This window comes from Oncorhynchus masou, chromosome 25 (assembly GCF_036934945.1).
Source record: "Oncorhynchus masou masou isolate Uvic2021 chromosome 25, UVic_Omas_1.1, whole genome shotgun sequence".
NCBI classification, from domain to species: Eukaryota; Metazoa; Chordata; class Actinopteri; order Salmoniformes; family Salmonidae; genus Oncorhynchus; species Oncorhynchus masou.
Genome location: NC_088236.1, coordinates 1062283 through 1080925, shown reverse-complemented (window position 1 = coordinate 1080925; position 18643 = coordinate 1062283). Strand labels below are relative to the sequence as shown.

The following is an 18643-nucleotide window of genomic DNA, read 5'->3' as shown; positions in this document are numbered from 1 at the left end:
GAGAGGAACCATAGAGTTACACTAGGAGAGGAACCATAGAATTACACTAGGAGAGGAACCATAGAGTGAATACGAGAGGAACCATAGAGTGAACAAGGAGAGGAACCATAGAGTTACACTAGGAGAGGAACCATAGAGTTACACTAGGAGAGGAACCAAATAGTTACACTAGGAGAGGAACCATAGAGTGAACAAGGAGAGAAACCATAGTTACAAAAGGTGAGGAACCATAGAGTTACACTAGGAGAGGAACCATAGAGTTACACTAGGAGAGGAACCATAGAGTTACACTAGGAGAGGAACCATAGAGTTACACTAGGAGAGGAACCATAGAGTTACACTAGGAGAGGAACCATAGAGTTACACTAGGAGAGGAACCATAGAGTTACACTAGGAGAGGACCCATAGAGTTACACTAGGAGAGGACCCATAGAGTGAATAGGAGAGGAACCATAGAGTTACACTAGGAGAGGAACCATAGAGTGAATAGGAGAGGAACCATAGAGTTACACTAGGAGAGGAACCATACAGTAAACAAGGAGAGAAACCATAGAGTTACAAAAGGTGAGGAACCATAGAATTACACTAGGAGAGGAAACATAGAGTGAATAGGAGAGGACCCATAGAGTTACACTTGGAGAGGAACCATAGAGTGAACAAGGAGAGGAACCATAGAGTGAACAAGGAGAGGAACCATAGAGTGAATAGGAGAGGACCCATAGAGTTAGACTAGGAGAGGAACCAAATAGTTACACTAGGAGAGGAACCATAGAGTGAACAAGGAGAGAAACCATAGAGTTACAAAAGGTGAGGAACCATAGAATTACACTAGGAGAGGAACCATAGAGTGAATAGGAGAGGACCCATAGAGTTACACTAGGAGAGGAACCATAGAGTGAATACGAGAGGAACCATAGAGTGAACAAGGAGAGGAACCATAGAGTTAATAGGAGAGGAACCATAGAGTTACACTAGGAGAGGAACCATAGAGTTACACTAGGAGAGGAACCATAGAGTTACACTAGGAGAGGAACCATAGAGTGAACAAGGAGAGAAACCATAGAGTTACAAAAGGTGAGGAACCATAGAATTACACTAGGAGAGGAACCATAGAGTGAATACGAGAGGAACCATAGAGTGAACAAGGAGAGGAACCATAGAGTGAACAAGGAGAGGAACCATAGAGTTACACTAGGAGAGGAACCATAGAGTTACACTAGGAGAGGACCCATAGAGTTACACTAGGAGAGGACCCATAGAGTTACACTAGGAGAGGACCCATAGAGTTACACTAGGAGAGGAACCATAGAGTTACACTAGGAGAGGAACCATAGAGTTAATAGGAGAGGAACCAAAGAGTGAATAGGAGAGGAACCAAAAAGAGTGAATAGGAGAGGAACCAAAAAGAGTGAATAGGAGAGGAACCAAAGAGTGAATAGGAGAGGTCCAATAGAGTGAATAGGAGAGGACACATAGAGCGAATAGGAGAGGACCCATAGAGTTACACTAGGAGAGTACCCATAGAGTTACACTAGGAGAGGAACCATAGAGTTACACTAGGAGAGGACCCATAGAGTTACACTAGGAGAGTACCCATAGAGACACACGAGGAGAGGCACCATAGAGACACACGAGGAGAGGCACCATAGAGACACACGAGGAGAGGCACCATAGAGACACACGAGGAGAGGGACCATAGAGACACACGAGGAGAGGTCCCATAGAGTTACACTAGGAGAGGTCCAATAGAGTTACACTAGGAGAGGTCCCATAGAGTTACACTAGGAGAGGTCCAATAGAGTTACACTAGGAGAGGTCCAATAGAGTTACACTAGGAGAGGTCCAATAGAGTTACACTAGGAGAGGACCCATAGAGTTACACTAGGAGAGGTCCCATAGAGTTACACTAGGAGAGGTCCCATAGAGTTACACTAGGAGAGGTCCCATAGAGTTACACTAGGAGAGGACCCATAGAGTTATACTAGGAGAGGAACCATAGAGAAAATAGGAGAGGACACCATAGAGACACACGAGGAGAGGCACCATAGAGTGAATAGGAGAGGCACCATAGAGTGAAGAAGAGAGGCACCATAGAGACACACGAGGAGAGGCACCATAGAGACACACGAGGAGAGGCACCATAGAGACACACGAGGAGAGGCACCATAGAGACACACGAGGAGAGGCACCATAGAGACACACGAGGAGAGGCACCATAGAGACACACGAGGAGAGGCACCATAGAGACACACGAGGAGAGGCACCATAGAGACACACGAGGAGAGGCACCATAGAGACACACGAGGAGAGGCACCATAGAGACACACGAGGAGAGGCACCATAGAGACACACGAGGAGAGGCACCATAGAGACACACGAGGAGAGGCACCATAGAGACACACGAGGAGAGGCACCATAGAGACACACGAGGAGAGGCACCATAGAGACACACGAGGAGAGGCACCATAGAGACACACGAGGAGAGGCACCATAGAGACACACGAGGAGAGGCACCATAGAGACACACGAGGAGAGGCACCATAGAGACACGAGGAGAGGCACCATAGACACACGAGGAGAGGCACCATAGAGACACACGAGGAGAGGCACCATAGAGTGAATAGGAGAGGAACCATAGAGACACACGAGGAGACGCACCATAGAGACACACGAGGAGAGGCACCAGAGAGACACACGAGGAGAGGCACCATAGAGACACACGAGGAGAGGCACCATAGAGTGAATAGGAGAGGAACCATAGAGACACACGAGGAGACGCACCATAGAGACACACGAGGAGAGGGCACCATAGAGACACACGAGGAGAGGGCACCATAGAGACACACGAGGAGAGGGCACCATAGAGACACACGAGGAGAAGGCACCATAGAGACACACGAGGAGAAGGCACCATAGAGACACACGAGGAGAAGGCACCATAGAGACACACGAGGAGAGGCACCATAGAGACACACGAGGAGAGGCACCATAGAGACACACGAGGAGACGCACCATAGAGACACACGAGGAGAGGCACCAGAGAGACACACGAGGAGAGGCACCATAGAGACACACGAGGAGAGGCACCATAGAGTGAATAGGAGAGGAACCATAGAGACACACGAGGAGACGCACCATAGAGAAACACGAGGAGAGGCACCAGAGAGACACACGAGGAGAGGCACCATAGAGACACACGAGGAGAGGCACCATAGAGTGAATAGGAGAGGAACCATAGAGACACACGAGGAGACGCACCATAGAGACACACGAGGAGAGGGCACCATAGAGACACACGAGGAGAGAGGCACCATAGAGACACACGAGGAGAGGGCACCATAGAGACACACGAGGAGAAGGCACCATAGAGACACACGAGGAGAAGGCACCATAGAGACACACGAGGAGAGGCACCATAGAGACACACGAGGAGAGGCACCATAGAGACACACGATGAGAGGCACCATAGAGACACACGAGGAGAGGCACCATAGACACACGAGGAGAGGCACCATAGAGACACACGAGGAGAGGCACCATAGAAACACACGAGGAGAGGCACCATAGAGACACACGAGGAGAGGCACCATAGAGACACACGAGGAGAGGCACCATAGAGTGAATAGGAGAGGAACCATAGAGACACACGAGGAGACGCACCATAGAGACACACGAGGAGAGGGCACCATAGAGACACACGAGGAGAGGGCACCATAGAGACACACGAGGAGAGGCCACCATAGAGACACACGAGGAGAGGGCCCCATAGAGACACACGAGGAGAGGGCACCATAGAGACACACGAGGAGAGGGCACCATAGAGTGAATAGGAGAGGAACCATAGAGACACACGAGGAGAGGCACCATAGAGTGAATAGGAGAGGATACCATAGAGACACACGAAGAGAGGCACCATAGAGACACACGAGGAGAGGCACCATAGAGACACACGAGGAGAGGCACCATAGAGACACACGAGGAGAGGCACCATAGAGACACACGAGGAGAGGCACCATAGAGACACACGAGGAGAGGCACCATAGAGACACACGAGGAGAGGCACCATAGAGACACACGAGGAGAGGCACCATAGAGACACACGAGGAGAGGCACCATAGAGACACACGAGGAGAGGCACCATAGAGACACACGAGGAGAGGCACCATAGAGACACACGAGGAGAGGCACCATAGAGACACACGAGGAGAGGCACCATAGAGACACACGAGGAGAGGCACCATAGAGACACACGAGGAGAGGCACCATAGAGACACACGAGGAGAGGCACCATAGAGACACACGAGGAGAGGCACCATAGAGACACACGAGGAGAGGCACCATAGAGACACACGAGGAGAGGAACCATAGAGACACACAAGGAGAGGAACCATAGAGACACACGAGGAGAGGAACCATAGAGTGAATAGGAGAGGACCTAGGAAAGCTAAGGCTAGCTTTTTCAAGCAGAAATGTGCATCCTGTAGCACAAACTCAAAAAAGTTCTGGGACACTAAAGTCCATGGAGAATAAGAGCACCTCCTCCCAGCTACCAACTGCACTGAGGCTAGGAAACACTGTCACCACCGATGAATCCACTATAATTGAGAATTTCAATAAGCATTTTTCTACGGCTGGGCGGTAGGTAGCCTAGTGGTTAGAGTGTTGGACTAGTAACTGGAAGGTTGCAAGTTCAAACTCCGAGCTGACAAGGTACAAATCGGTCATTCTGCCTCTGAACAGGCAGTTAACCCACTGTTCCTAGGCCATCATTGAAAATAAGAATTTGTTCTTAACTGACTTGCCTAGTTAAATAAAGGTACAATTAAATTTCCACCTGGCTACCCCTACCCCGATCACCAGCCCTCCACTCCCCACAGCAACTCGCCCAAGCCTCCCCCATTTCTCCTTCACCCAAATCCAGATAGCTGGTTCTGAAAGAGCTGCAAAATCTGGACCCCTACAAATCAGCAGGGCTAGACAATCTGGACCCTCTCTATTTAAAATTACGTGCCGAAATTGTTGCAACCCCTATCACTAGCCTGTTCAACCTCTCTCTCGTATTATCTGAGATTCCCAAAGATTGAATGCTGCTGCGGTCATCCCCATCTTCTAAGGGGGAGACACTCTAGACCCAAACTGCTACAGACCTATATCTATCCTACCCTGCCTTTCTAAAGTCTTCGAAAGCCAAGTTAACAGATTACAGACCATTTTGAATCCCATTGTACCTTCTCCGCTATGCAATCTGGTTTCAGAGCTGGTCATGGGTGCATCTCAGCCACAGTCAAGGTCCTAAACAATATCATAACCGCCATCGATAAGAGACATTACTGTGCAGCCGTATTCATCGACCTGGCCAAGGCTTTACCACATTCTGATCGGCAGACTCAACAGCCTAGGTTTCTCAAATGATTGCCTCGCCTGGTTCACCAACTACTCCTCTGATAGAGTTCAGTGTGTCAAATCGGAGGGCCCGTTGTCCGGACATCTTGCAGTCTCTATGGGGGTGCCACAGGGTTCAATTCTAGGACCGACTCTTCTTTGTATACATCAATGATGTCGCTCTTGCTGCTGGTGATTCTCTGATCCACCTCTACGCAGACGACACCATTCTGTATACTTCAGACCCTTCTTTGGACACTGTGTTAACTAACCTCCAGACGAGCTTCAACGCCATACAACTCTCCTTCCGTGGTCTCCAACTGCTCTTAGATGCAAGTAAAACTAAATGCATGCTCTTCAACTGATCGCTGCCTGCACCTGCCCGCCAGTCCAGCATCACTACTCTGGAAGGTTCTGACTTAGAATATGTGGACAACTACAAATGCCTAGGTTTCTGTTTAGACTGTCAACTCTCCTTCCAGACTCACATTAAAATTAAGCATATTAATCTGCTTTATGATGGATGTAGAGCCTAATTGGCATACATATGCAGTGCGTGAATTCCATAAAAATGCACCTTTATAACAAAAGCATTACATGCATAATCTACTAAATCATGTGTAAAACCTGGTTGTTTTCATCTACTAAATCTGAAACCTGAAGGTGTTTTCATCTACTAAGTCTGAAACCTGAAGGTGTTTTCATCTACTAAGTCTGAAACCTGAAGATGTTTTCATCTACTAAGTCTGAAACCTGAAGGTGTTTTTATCTACTAAGTCTGAAACCTGAAGGTGTTTTTATCTACTAAGTCTGAAACCTGAAGGTGTTTTCATCTACTAAGTCTGAAACCTGAAGGTGTTTTCATCTACTAAGTCTGAAACCTGAAGGTGTTTTTATCTACTAAGTCTGAAACCTGAAGGTGTTTTTATCTACTAAGTCTGAAACCTGAAGGTGTTTTTATCTACTAAGTCTGAAACCTGAAGGTGTTTTTATCTACTAAGTCTGAAACCTGAAGGTGTTTTCATCTACTAAATCTGAAACCTGAAGGTGTTTTTATCTACTAAGTCTGAAACCTGAAGGTGTTTTTATCTACTAAGTCTGAAACCTGAAGGTGTTTTTATCTACTAAGTCTGAAACCTGAAGGTGTTTTCATCTACTAAGTCTGAAACCTGAAGGTGTTTTTATCTACTAAGTCTGAAACCTGAAGGTGTTTTTATCTACTAAGTCTGAAACCTGAAGGTGTTTTTATCTACTAAGTCTGAAACCTGAAGGTGTTTTTATCTACTAAGTCTGAAACCTGAAGGTGTTTTTATCTACTAAGTCTGAAACCTGAAGGTGTTTTCATCTACTAAGTCTGAAACCTGAAGGTGTTTTCATCTACTAAGTCTGAAACCTGAAGGTGTTTTTATCTACTAAGTCTGAAACCTGAAGGTGTTTTTATCTACTAAGTCTGAAACCTGAAGGTGTTTTTATCTACTAAGTCTGAAACCTGAAGGTGTTTTTATCTACTAAGTCTGAAACCTGAAGGTGTTTTCATCTACTAAATCTGAAACCTGAAGGTGTTTTTATCTACTAAGTCTGAAACCTGAAGGTGTTTTTATCTACTAAGTCTGAAACCTGAAGGTGTTTTTATCTACTAAGTCTGAAACCTGAAGGTGTTTTTATCTACTAAGTCTGAAACCTGAAGGTGTTTTTATCTACTAAGTCTGAAACCTGAAGGTGTTTTCATCTACTAAGTCTGAAACCTGAAGGTGTTTTCATCTACTAAGTCTGAAACCTGAAGGTGTTTTTATCTACTAAGTCTGAAACCTGAAGGTGTTTTTATCTACTAAAATCTGAAACCTAAGGTGTTTTTATCTACTAAGTCTGAAACCTGAAGGTGTTTTTATCTACTAAGTCTGAAACCTGAAGGTGTTTTCATCTACTAAATCTGAAACCTGAAGGTGTTTTTATCTACTAAGTCTGAAACCTGAAGGTGTTTTTATCTACTAAGTCTGAAACCTGAAGGTGTTTTTATCTACTAAGTCTGAAACCTGAAGATGTTTTCATCTACTAAGTCTGAAACCTGAAGGTGTTTTTATCTACTAAGTCTGAAACCTGAAGGTGTTTTTATCTACTAAGTCTGAAACCTGAAGGTGTTTTTATCTACTAAGTCTGAAACCTGAAGGTGTTTTTATCTACTAAGTCTGAAACCTGAAGGTGTTTTTATCTACTAAGTCTGAAACCTGAAGGTGTTTTTATCTACTAAATCTGAAACCTGAAGGTGTTTTTATCTACTAAGTCTGAAACCTGAAGGTGTTTTTATCTACTAAGTCTGAAACCTGAAGGTGTTTTTATCTACTAAGTCTGAAACCTGAAGGTGTTTTCATCTACTAAGTCTGAAACCTGAAGGTGTTTTTATCTACTAAGTCTGAAACCTGAAGGTGTTTTTATCTACTAAGTCTGAAACCTGAAGGTGTTTTTATCTACTAAGTCTGAAACCTGAAGGTGTTTTTATCTACTAAGTCTGAAACCTGAAGGTGTTTTTATCTACTAAGTCTGAAACCTGAAGGTATTTTTATCTACTAAGTCTGAAACCTGAAGGTGTTTTTATCTACTAAGTCTGAAACCTGAAGGTGTTTTTATCTACTAAGTCTGAAACCTGAAGGTGTTTTTATCTACTAAGTCTGAAACCTGAAGGTGTTTTTATCTACTAGTATTGTGTAAAACCTGTTTTAGCATTGTGGTGTGCTGGTGGCTATACTCACTGTGGCTGTGTACAGTCCTGTAGATTACACATTCTCCTGATGGGTTTTGGCTTCTTGCTGACATCACAGTATCCCCGGTGGACCATCTTGCTGTCACCCTTTTTCCTGCAGCCATACTTAGTGTACTGGAACCCTAGGCAAGGAAATGGAGAGGAAGATGTAGGAATACCACTAAACTATTAGAACAAAAGGTGCTATCTTGAAGCTAAAAGGGTTATTTTTTGATGAATGCTTTTTGGTTCCAGGTAGAACCGTGTTGGTTCCAGGTAAAACATGTTGGGTTCATTGTAGAACCATTTCCAGAGTGTGTTCTACATTAAACACAAAAGGGCTCAACCTGGAACCAAGAAGGATTATACAATGGGGTCTGCTAAAGATTATACAATGGAGATTGCTAAACCTGAACTAGATCTTGCTTTTTGAGAGACCCACTCACACACAACACAGGGTCTACAACACTGAGACCAGCTCTAGAATTTTACCTCCAACACAGGGTCTAGTACAGTGAGACGAGCTTTAGATCTTACCTCCAGAACAGGGTCTAGAACACTGCGACCAGCTCTTCAGGGCCCATTCGTAGGTGTCCTCCTGAATGACGTTGTTGTTGTTGACGGGGACAGAGTCTTCATGGATGATGTATTTATACATCAGGGTCGACCTGGTCTCGTTGTCCTGAGGAATTATCTAAATAGGAAACAGAATCAAGGAAAGGGGATTTTGAGTTTAGGGAGAAATTACATTCAAACATTCATGAGCGTTGTATGCAGATCTATGCTAACCTTATGTCTTAGAAATCAAAAGATATAGGCTGCATGATGTGAATATACTGTAGGCTATTGATGAGTGATCATATTTTCACCCACCAGACTATTCTCAATTTAATCTTGTCTTTACTAATATGTAAAAAAAATAATAATAATAATTCAGATTTAGAAGGGCCCTTTATCAAAAGAGCAGGAACATGGGTAGGGGGAAACACATAATCGGTGTGAATAGCGAATGGCTTCCCCGCCGGTTCATTTTTCAATGATACAGATTAGGCTACTTCGGAATTATAGTGGAGAATGTGCTTAATATGAGCAGCTGAGAAATAAATATAACAACACTTATTTCACTCCACACATGAACCACAATTTGAGGAGCAAACTCTGTATGCCATGGGCTCTCCAACCCTTTTCCTGCAGCTACCCAGTGCTTCATTTGGGAAACCTAGTGAAATATGTTAGGGGACTGAACATATTTCACTAAACTGTTGACAGCCCCTCTGCACACTCTAGAAAGGAATAAAGGAGAGAGAGGAGGAGATGGAAACGCATGGTGCTGAGACATTCTGTATAAAAAATAAAAATTCCCTATTACTTGGCTATTCAAAATCAAATACAAATACACTATAATTCTAGGCTAACTCTGCAAGCTGCCCTGCACAATCAATGAACCAAGAGCATCGCCTAGGGCTATACGTTCTCCCTCAGGCTCATGGATAGAAAGTGTGGAGTGTAGCATAAGGTAACCAGTCCATCCAGTATGAATAATAACAGTCCACACTCAAAGGTGATTACTCCAATTAGTGTAATTTATATAATAATAATTTTATTAAAAATAAAAAATACATCTTCACATTTTCAAACAGTAGCTTTATATTTTCCAACAGGGTGATACATTTGTGAGTTTTTTTCCCCTCGCCTGAGTAGCCTCGTTTCACTGCCAAAAATAAAATTAAACCATCTAGTATTCAGCAAAATAACACAATGTCAAATATAGGTAGCCTAGTCAAATAATTAACATCGAATCACAACTGTTACTCTCTCACAGGAAACCTTCACTTTCGCGCAGACATTTAGAAATGAAACATGACAATTTGAAAAATAAACCACGGGAGCCTTGAGAGAATAATGACAACTTTCAAGTAGTATGACATGTATAAAAGCAACAGATACCATTAATAATATTGTGGAGGACTTCATTATTCCTGCTCCTGCCGTTATGGATGGAACAATGCTGGGGGAAAAGGCAAAAAAAAACTACACCGACAATTCCTTCATCAATCAACTCTGTTTCATGACACATCAGTGACATGGCAGTAGATGTTTTAAATAATTACTGCTTCGCATACAAGCCAGTGAATTATATGCGTTACAGCTGGATGAGTCAACAGACGTGGCGGGCCTGTCTTAGCTCCTGGTATACATCCATTACGTGTATGGGATTCAATTAAGGAAGAAATCCTCTTCTGCAAACAACTGGAAACAAGGACTGTACTGATGGCGCAAAAGCCATGACAGGGAGAGTGGTACTGCGCGTGCAAGCAGTTGCTCCCTACACCACTTGGGTACACTGCAGCATCCACCGAGAGGCTCATGCTGCTAAGGGATTGCCTGACAGCTTGAAAGAGGTTTTGGACACTACAGTGGAAATTGTTAACTTTGTTAACGCAAGGCCCCTAAACTCGTGTATTTTCTGCATTACGCAATGATATGGGTAGCGACCATGTAACGCTTTTATAAAATTAAGGGGCAAAGTATTGACACTTTTTTTAAATTGAGAGATGAGCTTAAAGTTCTTCACTGACCATAATTTTCACTTGTCTGACCGCTTGATGATGACGAGTTTCTCACACGACTGGCCTATCTGGGTGATGTTTTTTCTTGCCTGAATGATCTGAATCTAGGATTACAGAGACTCTCCGCAACTATATCCAATGTGCGGGACAAAATTTAGGCTATGATTAAGTGGTTGGAGCCCTTTTCTTTCTGCATTAACAAGGACAACGCACAGGTCTTTCCATCATAGTATGATTTTTTGTGTGAAAATTAACTCAAGCTTACGGACAATGTCAAATGTGATATAGCGAAGCACCTGAGTGAGCTGGGTGCGCAATTATGCAGGTACTTTCCCGAAATGGATGACATAAACAACTGGATTCGTTATCCCGATATCTGAACAAGAGAGCCTCATCGAAATTGCAACAAAGTGGTTCTGTGAAAATTGAATTGAACCTTTTCATGTGTGAGTTCCAAATATCTGTAGCCCCAGCCTGAGTTTAATGCACATGATGTTAGATCGTTCTCTCCATTCCAGGATGTGATTGTTACTCAACAGTACATTTAATCCACGCTGGCCTCAAACCAAGAGGCACGCAGCCTGTTTTTATTTAGAGCCTCTTTTCAACTTGTCAATTTCTAATTATTTTCTAACAAGTTTTTATTTTCTATGAACAGTTTTTTTTTCACTATATATTTTACCTCTTGGGGATGTTATTCGAAAACAATGTTAACTTTCACTGCTATCAGGATGACACACAGCTGTACATTTCAATGAAACATGGTGAAGCCCCAAAATTGCCCTTGCTAGAAGCATGTGTTTCAGACATAAGGAAGTGGATGGCTGCAAACTTTCTACTTTTAAACTCGGACAAAACAGAGATGCTTGTTCTAGGTCCCAAGAAACAAAGAGATCTTCTGTTGAATCTGACAATCTTAATGGTTGTACAGTCGTCTCAAATAAAACTGTGAAGGACCTCGGCGTTACTCTGGACCCTGATCTCTCTTTTGAAGAACATATCAAGACCATTTCAAGGACAGCTTTTTACCATCTACGTAACATTGCAAAAATCTGAAACTTTCTGTCCAAAAATGATACAGAAAAATTAATCCATGCTTTTGTCACTTCTAAGTTAGACTACTGCAATGCTCTACTTTCCGGCTACCCGGATTAAGCACTAAATAAACTTCAGGTAGTGCTAAATACGGCTGCTAGAATCCTGACGAGAACCAAAAAATTTGATCATATTACTCTAGTGCTAGCCTCTCTACACTGGCTTCCTGTCAAAGCAAGGGCTGATTTCAAGGTTTTACTGCTAACCTACAAAGCATTACATGGGCTTGCTCCTACCTATCTCTCTGATTTGGTCCTGCCGTACATACCTACACGTACGCTACGGTCACAAGACGCAGGCCTCCTAATTGTCCCTAGAATTTCTAAGCAAACAGCTGAAGGCAGGGCTTTCTCCTATAGAGCTCCATTTTTATGGAACGGTCTGCCTACCCATGTCAGAGACGCAAACTCGGTCTCAACCTTTAAGTCTTTACTGAAAACTCATCTCTTCAGTGGGTCATATGATTGAGTGTAGTCTGGCCCAGGAGTGGGAAGGTGAACGGAAAGGCTCTGGAGCAAGGAACCGCCCTTGCTGTCTCTGCCTGGCCGGTTCCCCCCTTTCCACTGGGATTCTCTGCCTCGAACCCTATTACAGGGGCTGAGTCACTGGCTTACTGGGGCTCTCTCATGCCGTCCCTGGAAGGGGTGCGTCACCTGAGTGGGTTGATTCACTGATGTGGTCATCCTGTCTGGGTCCCCCCCCCCTTGGGTTGTGCCATGGCAAAGATCTTTGTGGGCTATACTCAGCCTTGTCTCAGGATGGTAAGTTGGTGGTTGAAGACATCCCTCTATTGGGGTGGGGGCTGTGCTTTGGTAAAGTGGGTGGGGTTATATCCTTCCTGTTTGGCCCTGTCTGGGGGTGTCCTCGGATGGGGCCACAGTGTCTCCTGACCCCTCCTTTCTCAGCCACCAGTATTTATGCTGCAGTAGTTTGTGTTGGGGGGCTAGGGTCAGTTTGTTATATCTGGAGTACTTCTCCTGTCCTATTCGGTGTTCTGTGTGAATCTAAGTGTGCGCTCTCTAATTATCTCCTTCTCTCGGAGGACCTGAGCCCGAGGACCATGCCCCAGGACTACCTGACATGATGACTTCTTGCTGTCCCCAGTCCACCGTGCTGCTGCTCCAGTTTCAACTGTTCTGCCTTATTATTATTCGACCATGCTGGTCATTTATGAACATTTGAACATCTTGGCCATGTTCTGTTATAATCTCTACCCGGCACAGCCAGAAGAGGACTGGCCACCCCACATAGCCTGGTTCCTCTCTAGGTTTCTTCCTAGGTTTTGGCCTTTCTAGGGAGTTTTTCCTAGCCAACGTGCTTCTACACCTGCATTGCTTGCTGTTTGGGGTTTTAGGCTGGGTTTCTGTACAGCAATTTGAGATATCAGCTGATGTACGAAGGGCTATATAAATAAATTTGATTTTGATTTGATTTGAGTTTGAATGGAGGTGTGTTCCGCCTCATTCATTCACATTAAAGTAGTCATTTTTACTTTTGCGGACCAATACATTTTTTTTTACATTTCTGACCCAGACAAAATTCCCCAAGCACTTCCAAATTGTTTGTGCAGTTCAAGTCTGCAGACATTTGCTCCTCTCACAGACGGCACCATTCTGTATACTTCTGGCCCCTCGTTGGACACTGTTAACTAACCTCCAGATGAGCTTCAATGCCATACAACTCTCCTTCCGTGGCCTCCAACCGCTCTTACACGCAAGTAAAACTAAATCCATGCTATTCAACCGATCACTGCCCGCACCTGCTCGCCCGTCCAGCATCACATCTCTGGACGGCTCTGACTTAGAATACGTGGACAACTACAAATACCTAGGTGTCTAGACTGTAAACTCTCCTTCCAGACTCACATTAAGCATCTCCAATCCAAAATTAAATCTAGAATTGGCTTCCTATATCGCAAAAAAGCATCCTTCACTCATGCTGCCAAACATACCCTAGTAAAACTGACCATCCTACCGATCCTGGACTTCAGTGATGTCATCTATAAAATAGCCTCCAATACCCTACTCAACAAACTGGATGCAGTCTATCACAGTGCCATCCGTTTTGTCACCAAAGCCCCATACACTACCCACCATTGCGACCTGTACGCTCTCGTTGGTTGGCCCTCGCATCATATTCGTCGCCAAACCCACTGGCTACAGGTCATCTACAAGTCTCTGCAAGGTAAAGCCCCGCCGTATCTCAGCTCACTGGTCACCATACCAACGCCCACTCGTAGCACGCGCTCCAACAGTTCTCTCTCACTGGTCACCCCCAATGCCAATTCCTCCTTTGTCGTCTTTCCTTCCAGTTCTCTGCTGCCAATGACTGGAACGAACTGCAGAAATCTCTGAAGCTGGAGACTCATATCTCCCCTCACTAGCTTTAAGCACCAGCTGTCAGAGCAGCTCACAGATCACTGCACATAGCCCATCTGTAAACAGCCCATCCATCTACCTACCTCATCCCCATACTGGTATTTATTTATTTATTTATCTTGCTCCTTTGCACCCCAGTATCTCTACTTGCACATTCATCTTCTGCACTTCTACCATTCCAGTGTTTAATTGCTATATTGTAATTACTTCGCCACCATGGCCTATTTATTGCCTTAACTCCCTTATCTTACCTCATTTTCACTCACTGTATATAGACTTTGTTTTCTTTTGTTCTACTGTATTATTGACTATGATTTGTTTTTTTCCATGTGTAACTCTGTGTTGTTGTATGTGTCGAATTGCTATGCTTTATCATGGCCAGGTCGCAGTTGTAAATGAGAACTTGTTCTCAACTAGCCTACCTGGTTAAATAAAGGTGAAATAAAAAATATAAAAAATATCCCGTCCTGAACACACACACACACACACACGTGTTCACATTTCTTGTCTGTTGCCTGCATCGCAGTCATAAGTGTCTTCGTTACCAATAATAACTTTGGAAATGTGTGCATTTCTATCAAAGTAAGTGCCTTATTACGTTATAATAGTTTCTGCATGTCGTGTTATGACGTTTCTACTGTAGCATAATATTTTTGTGTATATTCTTTATAACTGCGGACACGCAAGGTAACGTTACTAATTTCATAACCTTTACAGTGTTATACTCAATGTTTATGTAGCTTGCTACATTCTTCTATTAGCTCTGTAAAACAATGCTAATTGCATCAGAGAAGTATTAGCATGTGTTGTATTTTGAAGCTACCCTGGCCTTATGACTCCCAAATGGCGCAGCGGTCTGAGGCACAAGCATCTCAGGGCTAGAGGCGTCACTAGAGACACCCAGGTTCAAATCCAGACTGTGTTTCTATCAAAGTAAGTGCCTTATTACATTATAAAAGTCTCTGTATGTTGTGTTAAAACATTTATACTGCAGCTCATTGTATGTACAAAGCATAATATATTTGTGTATATTCCTTATAACCGCAGACACGGGTGGTAACGTTACTCATTTCATAACCTTTATGGTGTTATATTCAATTGTGCGTATGTAGCTAGCTACATTCTTCTATTAGCTCTATAAAACAATACTAATTGAGGTGTCACTACAGACATCCTGGTTCAAATCTAGGCTGTGTTTCTATCAGTGTCTTATTGCATTTAATAGTTTCTGTATATGATTTACATGTGAACTGTACATCCAATTACAATAAAATCCATTGTTCAGTAATCATCTCACCTGTTAGTTGACAGTGAACTATGTTGCCTTTGAGGGCTGCGTTGATCAGAGAAAATATCTTCTACCACTAGGTCGTTTTCTGAGAGCATTCAACAAAGCTGTTGATCATTACCGCCTTATCCACTGCCTCCATCTTGAGGTTATAGTCAAGCACGCAGTCTGGTTTGATTTTTCTCTCTCCCGTCAGGTGGTCCACCTTCCCTGTGGCCAACATGGTGTATAGACAGTGGAGAGGACATGGATGTCTCGTTTTTCATGCCACTTTACTGCCAGCTGTTGACATTTCTTATTTTGTATAATGGGTCATTTAGGATGGCAGTAGCATTGTTGATGAAATGCAGTTATAGCAGCAGAACTTGGAAGCAGACTTGGGAAAAGAGGGTGGCAAAGAAGGGAGTTGCAAACATAGGATCTCTGCTCCAGTATTCTCTTATGCAGTTCTTCTTTACTATCCCCATGAGAAGGACTGTCACCAGGAAGGTATACATTTCACTAGTTGTGGTTGTCTCCCCCACTCCTGGCTCTCTTCTCCTGTAGTCCCAAGGCATAGTGATTGGTCTCTGCTATGTCTCCCACCAGCTCCTCTGTCAGAAACAACTTGAAGCACTCTGCCTCAGAGGGAAATGGCAAGGGGCGTTGCACTCCAGACTGGGAATCATCAAAGCAAACAGCAGGGCCAGGAGGGGTGAAATGGCTGGTGGCCTTCCAGCTACCACAGAACTCCTGTACTTCATCCACTATCGGTCTGCCTCCATCATCACCAGCATCTTCAAAGGGACCTGGGACTTTGTCAGTGGACAAGGCGTCCTCAGACTCAGGGTTCTCAATGGCTACAAGGTTGGGGGGCAGCTCCTCACTGTCAGAATCTGATTCCTGACTTTCAGACTCGTTGTCAGAATGTTTTAAAATTTCCGCATTTGTGAGTTGTCTCCTTTTGAAAGACATTGCTAATGCTACAGCTTAGCTCACAAGCTACAGACAAACAACACAATGGCTCAGAGTGGGAGTGAGAGGTTACGGGATTGACTGCCTGCACGCACCATTTGAAACAATAAATCACTATCAGAAACTGTTTTGTGTAGTAATTATTGCTATATTTACTGTATTATTCACGTTTTCAAGTCCCGGTGGGTGATAAATGATGCATTCCCATTCTTTCATGTATTTTAATGGGCACATATTATGTGCGTAAAATACTTTTTTGAAGGTTGAACTGATTATCATGAGCTAAGCTAATTCCAGCTATGTCCGGAGCCATGTTTATTGACATACAATGCATTCTGGGTTTCACGTAATCGTCTGTCAGACCAAAGATGCTATAACAAAATGAGGTGAGTAAGGGTTCACTATTATTGATGATTATTATTATTTGTGCCCTGGTCCCTGCTCTTTGTCACTTCCCACGAGCCGGGTTGTGACAAAACCTCACATTTATTAAACATAAGAATGAGTGTATCATATAGTGTGTGTGTGGCAGGCTTACAATGATGGCAAAAAAACAACATTTGAGGGTGCACTGAACCTGGTACTAGAAGGGATACACAGCTGGAGGTTGAATGTTTGAAGGGGTACGGGACTATACAAAGTTTGGGAACCACTGGTCTAGACCAATTTATCTAGCAAAGACATCTTAAATCAGTATTTTTTAATGATTGTTTTTGTCATGTGTAATATGCAGTAGGCTATGTATTATATAACGGCACAATCATAATTTGAATTCATTTTTTTCAGGCTTGGGCTCATAAGCATAAGCTCTAAAATGTGTATGGGTGTTTGAATTCATCATCACCTTAGAAAGCACTATCCATTTCATTGTGTTTGGCTTTGAAACAACATCCACAAAGACCATGTTTAACACTGTTTCAACCTGTTGAATTTCTTTCTTGAAATTGTGAGGTGAGTTTAAAAAGCAAGATACTGTTTTGATGTGCTTTTCCATTTCATTTGCATTGATGTCAGAGTGGTTAGAGGGACAATAGGGCCCTGAGTACCAGGTTATTAGGACCTGATAGAGGGACAATAGAGCCCTGAGTACCAGGCCATTAGGACCTGGTGGAGGGACAATAGGGCCCTGAGTACCAGACCATTAGGACATGGTGGAGGGACAATAGGGCCCTGAGTACCAGACCATTAGGACCTGATGGAGGGACAATAGAGCCCTGAGTACCAGAACATTAGGACCCGATGGAGGGACAATAGGCTGTAAGACAACACATCCTCTCCAACAGGCTGAGACAACACATCCTCTCCAACAGGCTGAGACAACACATCCTCTCTTACAGGCTGAGACAACACATCCTCTCTAACGGACTGAGACAACACATCCTCTCTAAAGGACTGAGACAACACATCCTCTCTAACGGACTGAGACAACACATCCTCTCTAACGGACTGAGACAACACATCCTCTCTAACGGACTGAGACAACACATCCTCTCTAACGGACTGAGACAACACATCCTCTCTAACGGACTGAGACAACACATCCTCTCTAACGGACTGAGACAACACATCCTCTCTAACACTGAGACAACACATCCTCTCTAACGGACTGAGACAACACATCCTCTCCTAACGGACTGAGACAACACATCCTCTCTAACGGACTGAGACAACACATCCTCTCTAACGGACTGAGACACCACATCCTCTCTAACGGACTGAGACACCACATCCTCTCTAACGGACTGAGACACCACATCCTCTCTAACAGACAGACACCACATCCTCTCTAACAGACAGACACCACATCCTCTCTAACAGACAGACACCACATCCTCTCTAACAGACAGACAACACATCCTCTCTAACAGACAGACAACACATCCTCTCTAACAGACAGACAACACATCCTCTCTAACAGGCTGTCAGACAACACATCCTCTCCAACAGACTGCGACAACACATCCTCTTCAACAGGCTGAGACAACACCTCCTCTCTAACAGGCTGAGACAACACATCCTCTCCAACAGGCTGAGACAACACATCCTCTCCAACAGGCTGAGACAACACATCCTCTCTACAGGCTGAGACAACACATCCTCTCTTACAGGCTGAGACAACACATCCTCTCCAACAGGCTGAGACAACACATGCTCTCCAACAGGCTGAGACAACACATCCTCTCCAACAGGCTGAGACAACACATCCTCTCCAACAGGCTGAGACAACACCTCCTCTCCA

The 18643-nt window shown here is 44.0% G+C and overlaps 1 protein-coding gene across 1 annotated transcript in view; it reads right to left on the bottom strand.

Annotated features, from left to right (window-relative positions):
• The window catches only part of adamts3 (ADAM metallopeptidase with thrombospondin type 1 motif, 3), a 210917-nt gene that overhangs the window by 15414 nt on the left and 176860 nt on the right, over nucleotides 1–18643 (bottom strand). Inside the window, 2 exon segments of the mRNA XM_064936528.1 lie at nucleotides 8130–8262; nucleotides 8657–8813. Coding sequence (XP_064792600.1) covers nucleotides 8130–8262; nucleotides 8657–8813 — 290 coding nt within the window.